The sequence below is a fragment of the Fulmarus glacialis genome, unplaced genomic scaffold (genome assembly GCF_000690835.1).
Source record: "Fulmarus glacialis isolate BGI_N327 unplaced genomic scaffold, ASM69083v1 scaffold39534, whole genome shotgun sequence".
In the NCBI taxonomy this organism is placed as follows: Eukaryota; Metazoa; Chordata; class Aves; order Procellariiformes; family Procellariidae; genus Fulmarus; species Fulmarus glacialis.
In genome coordinates this window covers 1-11,400 of record NW_009206908.1, presented here as the reverse complement: position 1 = coordinate 11,400, position 11,400 = coordinate 1, and the positions used below count along the sequence as shown (strand labels likewise).

Genomic DNA, 11,400 nt, shown 5'->3' with positions numbered 1-11,400 from the left:
GGCCCAAAGCGAAAAGCCGGCCCCCAGCCGCTGCAGCCCATCACAGCCGTGCCCGCTGTCACTGCGGCACCGAAACAGGACCACCAAAGAATGGACACTATTCAGGAGGACCCAAGCACTGACTCTCACATTGACGAGGACGGGTTTGAGAAGGACCCTTTCCCAAATAGCAGCTCGGCCGCCAAATCTTTTGAGGACTTGACAGACCATCCTGTCATTAGGAGTGAGAAAGCTTCGTCCTTTAAACTACAGCGCCAGAACCGAGTGGACAGCAAAGAAACAGAATGCTAGTGTCTTGCTGCCTTCTACATGTATGACTTGTGTCTGCAAAATAAGGATCTAAAACCATTTCATTTATATAAATATAAATATATGTATATATATTTTTGTGAGGGAGTGGGAGAAATAAGGAAGTGACCTACTGCAGATGCTGGTCATGTGTATGACCTTCCTTAAATTACATTCATTAGAGCATTATATCTTTTAAAAAGGAAAATCCAAACTAAAACTGGCTTGTTTTTGAAGCTTTTTGGATTTGTTTTTCTATTTCCTTGACCTTTAACATTTCCTTCAACCTGTGGAGCAAAACCGAATATCCTGCTGGATATTGGATTGTGTATATCGGCCTTTTTTATAATTTAATATTCTGTAGTCTGACAGCACTGATAGACAAAATTAAGGGGCTTTTAAAAACAAAATGAAAACACTGCAGTATGTTCCCTACAGAGTAGATCATTTAGCAATTTAAGGTACATGTAAGCAAAAGCCTAAACAGATGCCTTGAGAACAGAATGAGAGTAATGAAACATAAAAATACAGTCTCACAGCATTAAATGAAGATGAATAATTAGAATCAAGAAGCTTAAGATACACAGCTTTGAAATAAATAAAAATAAAAGGGTCATGCAGAGGCTGTTAAACCTTATATGATGCATGGAAATGCTCCTCTAGTGTGAAACTGTTTTGCCTCTAGCGTCGCGTCTTCGTTGCAGAGGAAGGCTTTCGTTGGGAGTTTCCCACTCTGCACCAAGAGGCTTGTGTGTCGCAGGTGTCTGGTAGGAGAAAGAAGTATAAGTGGAGAAATCACGTAAGCGGATGAGGACTGTTTTAACCAGCTGTTTACAGCGGGTGTTTCAGTGCAGAGATGTTTCTCCGAATGTTATTTTGAAATAGGTAACACTATTGTTGAGATGTTCAAAGAGCTGAGCCTCAGTTTTGTGTGGTCTATGCGGCCTTTGGAAGCTCCTACTGCATAAATAAATGGGGGGCGGGTGGAAATTCACTTCATTGGAGGGGGGGCATTTGTTCAAAAACAATTGTGAATTGAATCAAAAAAGAAATAAACCTTTGTTAAACTTACAGGGCAAGTATAAGGAGGAGACTTCATGAATTCAAATTTCCACACAGGTAATACAATGTGATGTTAAAAGTTGGTAATTTAATGGTGTCCTCTAATTTGATACACCTGGAGATCTCTAAGCTGAGCTGGGACTGGTACAGGAGCGTTGTTTTAGCTTAGTATCAGATGGACTCACACAGTGGAGTCATAGAGCAACTGTCGTGATAGTAAAGCAGCATCTTAATTCTGCATCTGCTCTCTCCCATAATAATCTGTTGATAAAACTGACATAAAACGTGACCAACGGTAGAACCATTTTAACTGTTAGAAGCCTGCGCTCAGCCTCAGGGGACCCGCAGCTGCAGAAAGCCTTTGTGTTTTTTAAATGTGAGGGAAAGGAACCAGACCTGTGCTGACAGGATTGCGGGAGTACCCCCCTCTCCTCCCTGCCCACTAATACTTGAACGCGTGCCTTACGGTATTCCTATCTGACTAGCTATTGTGTTTTATATACTCGTTTTGAACTTCTGGGGGTTTTTTTTGTTTGTTTGGGTTTTCTTTTTTTGATTCAGTGCAAAGTTTGTGTGTAAGGAGTTAATTTAATTCCCAATAAAATAAAAGCTTTTTATATTAAAAAAAAAAAAAAAATCAGTTAAACGAGCTGTTTCCTTGCAGTCCTTCATTAGTTGTCAAACCCTGAGTTAAGTCTGGCATGCAGCTAGACGTGAGCCAGTTATTTCTCACTGCTCTCTCAACTCGGCTCCTGCAGAGGCCAGACCCTGAGCAGCCATGGTGTAGCTCTGCACCCCCCGCTTCCTGCTGGGGACGTGTCCTGTGGGTTATCGTACACTCATAGAATTGATTACATTGGGAAAGACCTTTAAGATCATCGAGCCCAACCATTAACCTAGCACTGCCAAGCCCACCACTAAACCATGTCCCTAAGCACCACGTCTACACGTCTTTTAAATACTTCCAGGGATGGTGACTCCACCACTTCCCTGGGCAGCCTGTTCCAAGGCCTGACCACTCTTTCAGTAAAGAAGTTTTTCCTAATGTCCAGTCTAAACCTCCCTTGGTGCAACTTGAGGCCATTTCCTCTCATCCTATCGCTGGTTACTTGGCAAAGAGACCAACCCCCACCTCACTACAACCTCCTTTCAGGTAGTTGTAGAGCAAGATAAGGTCTCCCCTCAGCCTTCTCTTCTCCAGGCTAAACAGCCCCAGTTCCCTCAGCCGCTCCTCATAAGACTTGTGCTCCAGACCCTTCACCAGCTTTGCATGGCCAGTTCTGACAGTGAAATTCGTATCCAAGATATGGGTGTGTGCTCAAAAGCGTTTTTAGGTAGCAAATGTGTAAGAACGTGTTCTCAGCACTAAGGTCATTACGTCCCAGATGCAAAACAGGCAGTGGCAGGCGCTTGGCAGCATGAAAATAGAGGTTTGGAGCAGGCCTTGGAAATCACAGAATCCATCCCCCAACCTGAGCTGTATTCCAGCAGCTGTGAAATCTGTACTTGCACAGTTTGTTCGTCACATCTAACGCAGGAAGATCCACAGCTTCCACAGGGAGCCCCTTTCGCTGTTCAGCCAGTCTTTAAGCATTTATTACAGAAGGACAGTCTAGTTTAATATTCATAAATATTTATAAATCAAAGAGCTTCTAGTCTAGCCCCAGGCACATGAAAAATAACTGCTTACGCTCCAGTTTATAACACTATTACACAGATGACAGGACTTGGCCAACTTGTCTTAAATTAGTGAAGCAAAGGCAGCCTCATGGCACTAACAAAGCAGGACATCTTGATGAGCTCTCATCAGTCTCTGTTTCACCCAATGCATAATAAATATGTCACCTAAGGCGTCATCGTTTTCTGCCCATGTAACTGTTAATACAGCCCAGACGTGGGGTTTTTATTTGCAGTGATACAGTATTTATTTCTCTCTAATCCATGGGTCAGTAGTACTCTCATTTCTTCTGCTATGTGGCTGGTTAGCCAATTATTTCCCAAACTACTTTTTTTTCCATGCTTGTTGAATTTCCTCTAGGTTTCAGGCAATTTTTTTTTCAGTTTGTAAAGGTAGTTTTGTAGTTCAATTGTGTTCTCTTGGCCAAAAACTATACATAGTATGCAGTACTCATCTTTTACATCAGTTGTTAAATTATGGATGAAGGCCAAAGCTCACCTGAAATGTCTCCTTGACTTGACTGCAAATTACATATGATGCAGTTTTGTCAGCAGAAATGCAGACCCTTTCCAGTAGTATCTTCAAGATCGAAGCTTCTCAAAATGAGCATCTGCAGAACCAGTTTTATGATGCCCAAAACCATGCACTGTTTTGAAATCTATGTCTATATGCAAGAAGCTGCTGCTGGTCCAAAGTAAGTTAAACTTTAAAACCCCTGCTCTGAACTACAACATATCACTATCAAAATCCTTGCTAAAGCTCAGACAGATAACTGCTTTTACTGCTGTAATACAACCAAATAAATTAGTATCTGCACTGACATTAATGGCTCTTGACAAAGTCCACACTGCTGCCTCTTACCGGCTCCTAGGTGTTTAAAGCTAGAAGATGGTATTAATCAAGGTGTAGTCCCCAAAGCTCAGCTAGGCCAGGAACTCCTCAGGGCAGCCTCTCTCCCTTGGGCACAGGGCAGCTGAGACTCTGGCTTTCCTCCAAGTCTCCCAAGGAAAGAGGAGCTCATCCCCACAGATGTTCAAACTACCGGCACAAGCAGCAGACAGACAAACCACCCATGACACACCCCAAGTGGTCTCATCTTTATTCTCCCACAGACCAAGGGAAGGAGACACGGAAGAGTGTTGAGAGGGGACTCCTCGCTCCCCAGGCATGCAATGTTTGCAGCGTGCTGCTGGATACCGGCTGTAACAGACTGCCTTTGTCAGGCTGGGCTGCTTCGCCTCGCTACTGCAGGGGCTCTCACAGAAGACTGGCCTCGGGGTTCGTATGGTCCACGTCACGCCAATAAGGAAGCAGTGAAGGAAGAGCAGACAGTTTTTTTTCCAGGCGTGACCAAAGTTGTGCTGCTAGAAAGCTGTTGCCTTTTGTTGATAAATGGAGCCCATCAGACAAATAGGAAGAGAAATCCTACAGGGGAGGTTAAAACCATGTATTAATGTATTTGCTATTTGCAAATAGAAGGCCTTGGGTGATTTTTAAGTTAAGTAAGTTCTTCAAAGCCAGCTGGTATATATACTGGTTTCTTTTTTCACCAACTGGCTTTGAAGAACTTACTTAACTGCTATTCATCAGGAAAAGATCACAAGATTAAGCGATGCAACCAAAATACTGAGTCAACTGCACTACTGAACAGTCCATTGCACCAGGGAGTGCAGGAGAGAGAAAAGATTCAGTGTCCGAACGGGAGTTACCCGCTTACGGAAAGTCTGCAATCTGTCACATGGACGAGTTTGGGTATTTGGTCAGAAGCATCAGCAACATACCCATGCAACCTGCTCTGACTTTAAAGTTAGCCCAATGCTGTGCAGGAGGTTGGACTAGGTGCCTCCAGAGCCCCCTTCCAACCTAAACCATTCCATGATTCAAAGTCCAAGGAAAAGATTATTTACATGTAATGCACCCAGGGGACATTTGCTAACCAAATACAATGGTCAGGTTGTATCAAGCTCTATTTCTCCTAGCCCAGCACGAAGCATTCTGGATTACTTTTTTCCTTCCCCAAAATGTGATTTGGATATATTTTGTATCATTTCAGTGATAATGCAGCACTACAGGTTCCTCTACACTAAATGATGCATTTCACAATTCATGACAGCTTCAAAGTCTTTCTCATGACATCATACCTGATTTTTTTGCATCAGTGTCCAGAGGTCAAGTACATCCGTTCCACAGTCCCTAGCTACCTGAACACAGACCTGGGCGTATTCCCCAGTGGTGGCATTGCGGCGATTTAATTTGTCACCTATCAGACACAAAGAAAACACTTAGCAATCACGACTGACAGAGTTTGATTTCTGTTTTCTGTGGCACACATGATGCGTATCAGTTTGTTACACCAGCAGACACAACCAATTACAAACCAAATCCAAAGCACCTCAAGGTGCTGGCAGCTATAGCTCATTTAGTCTCTTTCAGGGCACTTTTTGTTTTTGAGGCATTTCAAAATGTATTTCTTGTTAACATTCTTGTTAAGATGTGTTAACAGGTGAGAGAGGCAACGGCAACAAGCATACAGCATAACGCTTATTTCTGTGCTGCTCACAGCTTTTGCCTTCTGTCAAGCTTCAGGTGAAACCAGTACATAGATTTAAAACTCTTCATACACCTGCTACTAGCACATAGAATAGAGTTAAGTAAATGTATATCTATTTGCAAGCTTGCCTTCTGCTTTCTGGATGACATCAGACATTTAACATCTCCTTACAGTAGTCTCCTCACTAACACGCTGGTGAAAGTGGAGTCCATTTAGGTGCAAAGCTTTATTAGCACTCGCGACTGCTACATTTGCGCACACAGTTGCACTGGGAGCTGGACGTGCTCAGTGGTAGCTACTGCAAGCCAGCAGTTTTGCACAGACCACAGTGAAACTTTGGGGCAGGATATTATTAAGTTATGTTGTTTGGGGCTGTTTTAAATGGGACCTATAATGCAATTCATCAACTCCTACTCTACTCCCTCCTTCCATCTGATGCATCTGATGATTCCCACTTCTTCACACTGCCATCTCTTTCCTTCCATCATTTCTTTTCATCATAAAAATACCCTCTGCAGCCTCACCGGTCCTTCCCCACCACGGTACGTTTCTGAACTCTTGCCTCAACTTTCTTCCTAGTTCAACTCTCCCATAGACTGAGCAGCCCTTCAGCTCATTCAGCCTCCACCACGCAGCTCCCTTTGTTGCCAAGTTCCCTGTATTGATCACAAGCTCACGTCTCCAGGTGAGGTCCTGCAGTCCTGTGCTCTTCCCTTTCTATGACTTCTAATCTAGCAGAGTTGATAATTTCTTATTCTCCCTTTGCCTTTTCTTTCATCATTAGGATTACTTCTCGACTGTTTCATCTTCTCTTCCATTCTGGAAGCACACAAACACATGCCTGCTCTCAATGTGCAGCTCTGCAGGAGCATGTGCTGGGTCTATAAGCTAAGAGCAGCAGCCAAAGGAAGTTCAAGGAACATGGTGGCCCCCTGAGGGGCCGAGGAGGCAACCTAGTGATCTACCCTGACCTCTGCATGTACCCACTCAGCTTGGGAAGGAGGACAGACAACAGTGGGGAGCAACGGGTTAGGGGATACTCAGAAATGCCAGATGCATCTGGGTGGGTGGGACTCACCTGAAGGAGCTGCCTGTTGCCTTAGTGAGACCAATGCCTACCACCTACAAAAATTCATGGCTAATGGGAGACCCAGAGCGACTGGAAGAAGGTTAACATTACACCCATTTTTAAGAAAGGTAAGAAAAAGGACCTGGGGAACTGTCGATCATTTGGCCTCACCTCAGTGCTGGGAAAGACAGTCGAGTTACCTCCTCTTGGGATTCATTTCCAAACACATGAAGGACAAAAAGGAACTATCAATACAAATTTAGCAAAGCCAGATAGTGCTTGACCAACCCAATTGCCTTCTGCAATGAAATGATGGCTACACAGATGACGAAGAGCAGCTCTGACTTTGGTAAGGGCTTTGACTCTGTCTCCCACAGCACTCTCATTTGGAAACAGAGTTTCTTTTCGTGCCTCTCTTCACACCTGGATGAATGTTTCTGTGATCATCATCATCCTCATGTTCCACATCTCTCCTTTGTTCTGATATCTATCTGACAAAACTAGAAATAAGCAGAACATTTCTCCTGGATACTGGTTGAAGGCAGATGATCTGATATTGCTGCTTACTGTGCCCACAATACTTTATTTGTGGTTCACAGTCTGAGACCACCCTGTCTTTTGTTCCATCCCTAGACAGCAATCTCTTTTAGACATATGCTGGCAGATTCAACACTGTAAATGCAAGCTTCCTCCCTCCCTACCCCATAAAAAGGTTAGCTGTAAGATGAAAATGAACTAACATTTAATTTTACTTTGATGGCTAGGAGCCAGATAAGCAGCATTCATGGTGTGCTCACCTAACAGATCTTCAAAAGGACAATACGGGTGCATGTTTGGCAAACTACAGCTGTAGCAGCTTTAGTGAGAGCTGGGCACACGCACCAGGAAAGGCTGCTCTGCGCCCGACCTACCCCTTACGCCCTGTCCAAGGATCTACTACTGTCACATATACAGTACTGGCCATGTCTGATGTTTGATCTGACCTGCTACAGCTGCTACTGTCTTACACAATTTGTGGGTGTTACTCTAGGACTTTCTCTCCTTTTCCGACTGAAATATAAAAACTACCCTGCTGGATGAGACTGAAAGCCCATATAGTCCAAAATCTGGTTTGCACGGTGATCGCTGCTAGATGCCAAAGATCCCTAATGGAAAGTCATGCAATAACACAGTCTAACTTAATGCAGTTTAAAAGTAAGGTCATCTTCAAAATGTTACCGCTCTGATTGAGTACACAACTCGGGATACGCAATACCACCTAAACTTGAGAAAACCTTGCAAATACTAAGGTGACAGCTCTGTGTTTACCTGAAGCTAACTCAAAAGTCTTTTATAAATGCGCAAGAACTGGACGAGCCGTCCAAATGAAAAGAGGACATGCTCTCAGGAGGTATAAACTGTTGCTGCTGGAGTCAGTGAGATTATGGCAATTTCCACCAGCTGAGTAACACGAAGTAAGCCGCGCTGTTATGTCTCTATTTTTAGAGTTAGCTTGAACAACCTAATGAGAAATCATTTAATCACCTTTTCCTTCTTTTTCAGGTACTTTTATTAGCATCCTTAGAATATGATATTCTCTGGGGGTTTTTCAAATTTAAAATAAACCTGGCTAGGATATTTCTGCTTAACCAAATGATGTGAAATATGCTGTGACTATTATGAAATTTTCTAAGGCATACAATGCCAAAATTTCTTCCATTATTCATGTTATTTTGGAAGCTGCTAGGACATGACATAGTCTGCCTAGGACATCTCGGCAAAACCTATGTTCTCAAAGGGCAGCCACTTCTGTCAGTTTTATGCACAAACAGATCAATCAACTTTCAAAAGGATGTTACTAGTTAGTTGGTAGTGACTCCACAAGCTTATCCAAAAGCTGTTTAGCAAAACAGCTAGCAGTCCTTTTCCATCAACTCGAAGAACATGACTGCAATCTGGTACAAGCACGAAGCTAATCATCTGTCAGCCTGGGATCAGCAACTTACACTCTGCCAGTAAAACGCAGAAATTCTGCCCATCCATACCGTTCTTTTACCTTTGGCAAGACACTCCTTTTCCCAAGCTGATTCCTGAAGAGGTGGTGGCGTTATCAAAATAATCCTGTCTTCAGTAATGTCTACTGACTTCAGATACTGTATCATGCTCTTTAAGTTCGCAGCATATTCCTCCAAAGGAACGTGTTGCTTAGGGTTCAGATCTGTTAGGGGATGGAGCACATGCATCAGCGACGTTAAACTGCTTACAGTTTAACGCTTAGCAAGTTTAACGCTTGCTGCTTAGCAATGTTAACTGCTTACACAACATAACGTACTTTTTACACAGTGTATGAATGTGGGCACACGTTTTCAGTAAGCAGTTCACCTCAACCATTGATTCAGGAGGTGTCGTGGGAAAATGCCATTCCTCAATATCCAAAGCAGACAAATCAGGAGTTTAAGCACAGCACTTCCAAATAATACAAATAAGAGACAGGGGAAAAGAAATCACCTTTTTTTTTTTTTTTTCAAAGACGCTTTGTCTTGCAACCCCGTATCTTAGTTTTAGATCACATAATCACCTCAAACTTCACCTGAAACAAAAGCTAAGATTTTTCACTCTCTTGGATGCAGAGAAAAATTTCAAAATTCCCATGGACGTACAGACAGTCCTTCATGCACTGAGGTTATCATTTTGATTAGACTAGCTCTGCGTGCTGCTATGCTTATCTTAAAGAGAATTCAAATGTTATCTTCCCTCATTTCCTCAACCCATCTGCCAAGAACCCATCAGACTGCTTTAGAGGCAGAAAAATCAGCTAGATGCCCAACTCCAATTTTAGGTGATGGATATACAACTAATTCTTGAGCACCTTGAAATTTAGTTTTAATATTGAAACTTGGGGAGAGGGAGAGAAATAGAAGGCATTGCATGGTTTAAATACAAACAAAATGATTGAAAACAATCCACTGTAAAAATGAAAAAAGGGCAACTGCTTCATAGAGAAGTGGCAAGAAAAGTCCGTGTAATGTTCTGCCTTTTCTGCTAAACTGTAAAACTGTCTTGAGAGAACAGGTCATGGGAAAAAAAAAAAGAAAGCTACTGTACCTTTCAAAGCACTGTCATTGGCTCCAAAGAAAATAGTAACCGCAACAGTACTCTCAGCACCAGTACTTTTACTGATCAGTCTTGGAAGGATCAATTTAGCCCACCTGGTGTTGTACCCTGAGAGCCCACGGTTCACAACATCACATTTTCTGAAACAAAGACACATATCAAAAAGAACATCTCTCCTCTGCCTACCATAACAAAACTCGGGAAGTTTTGAACCATTCTGCCAGGATACTGCCTCCATCCCTCTCAGAAACAATGAGATGTCACAGGAGTTTTCAGTTTTGAAAGTGCACCCTCAGACTGCATGTGTAGTATTTACCTGTCACTTAAACTTTGAAACTAGAACAACAATCTTGACGATCACTAAGGATTTTTTTCTTTCCACTCAAGCTTTGAAACACCCAATGAGTACTTCTACCAGTACTGGGCAGGTTACCACTAAGGCAGTTTCACTTCAATAAATAAATAAATAAATGTTAATAAATACATTAAATATTAACTTGTGTTGGTTTTTTTAGAAAAGCTGCATGACTTCTTGCATGCTAGAAATTACTTTTGAAATTTAAGGTCTTACCTGACCAGTCTCTCGGCAAGGGATGCCCCCCAGCCATTTTCCTGGAAGGAGAACTGAAAGCAAGGAACACTGTTAGACCCTCACTGGAAGAACTCGTTCCCCTGCAGGTCAGTCCCACCACCAGCACCTTCCCTCCTCAAAAGCTTTTTGTGCATGGCCTCTGGCACTGCTGCAGCAGCTTCCTCCCTCCCACCCTGCCTTGTCCCTGCCGAGGTCAAACAGCCCTGGTCTTACCTAGACATACAACTGGCATCGGAGGCAACGTGGGACCATACCTACAAAGTGACGGACCCTGGGGTCCCTTTGTAATCAAAACTGGCTGCTGTCAACCTGTAGTTTCATTTTGGCTGGTGAGGCTTTTTTTTTCCCCCTTCCATTTTCTACTTTATTTCTAAGATCCTTTCACCATGCTTTCATTCTGGAGAGCACCTCTCAAAAATCCTCTCTCCACACGCTGCTTTGGAGTGCAGTTCTAGTAGGTAGATACCTACCTCTTCCTGTAGTGGAAAAATTAATCCCTCCTCCTCATTCCCACTGCTGCACCATCCTCCCTGTTACAATGCTCCGCCTGTTTATAGAGCTGCACAGTGAGTTGGTTTAGACAACCGATGTCCCATTAAAGATAACCTTTGTCTTCGGCCAAATCTTTTTTCATCAGAGCAGCTCTCTGACCCACTCCACCATGCAACCCATGCAACAGAAGGCAGGGACCCAAAACGAAGACTAAAAATCTGGTACTGCCTCAAAGGAGATGTTCACCAAGCCATGGTCCGGTCATGCAGACACAGAACGTGTCTCCGGGGCGGGTGAGCTCGACACAGGGAGTGCAGGGGTCAGTACAGACAACAGGCTGTCCTCCCCCTCTGGAAAATGCCACTGCCGCCAAAATACCAGAAGCTACGCTTTTACCAGATCACACTTCTAGCATAGGAACTTCATGAATTTCTGCAAAAAGGCTCTAAATCTCATAAAAGACCATCAGCCGTGAAAGCTCCTGGAACACCCTCGCGGGAGATCCAACAGGGACAGAAGTATGCCGGGCCGCCCTCCCGTTTCATAGGTCTCCTTCCCGCCCCATGGTGCAGGCC

At 43.5% G+C, this 11,400-nt stretch overlaps 2 protein-coding genes across 2 annotated transcripts in view; one reads left to right on the top strand and one right to left on the bottom strand.

Annotated features, from left to right (window-relative positions):
• ADAM17 (ADAM metallopeptidase domain 17) overlaps positions 1-291 on the top strand; it is a gene marked incomplete at its 5' end in the record, with an annotated part of 12,991 nt that extends 12,700 nt beyond the window's left edge. Inside the window, one exon of the mRNA XM_009575914.1 lies at positions 2-291. Within this exon, the coding sequence (XP_009574209.1) occupies positions 2-291 (290 nt within the window). The remainder of the gene's footprint in view (position 1) is intronic.
• A 3,911-nt stretch (positions 292-4,202) lies between these two features.
• On the bottom strand, positions 4,203-10,365 carry IAH1 (isoamyl acetate-hydrolyzing esterase 1 homolog (S. cerevisiae); the record flags this gene model as incomplete). Its single annotated transcript, XM_009575913.1, has 5 exons — positions 4,203-4,453; positions 5,170-5,288; positions 8,684-8,845; positions 9,733-9,881; positions 10,313-10,365. Coding segments are annotated over 5 exons (651 nt in total), but the record flags the coding sequence as incomplete, so codon positions are not given.
• Positions 10,366-11,400: the final 1,035 nt, after the last annotated feature.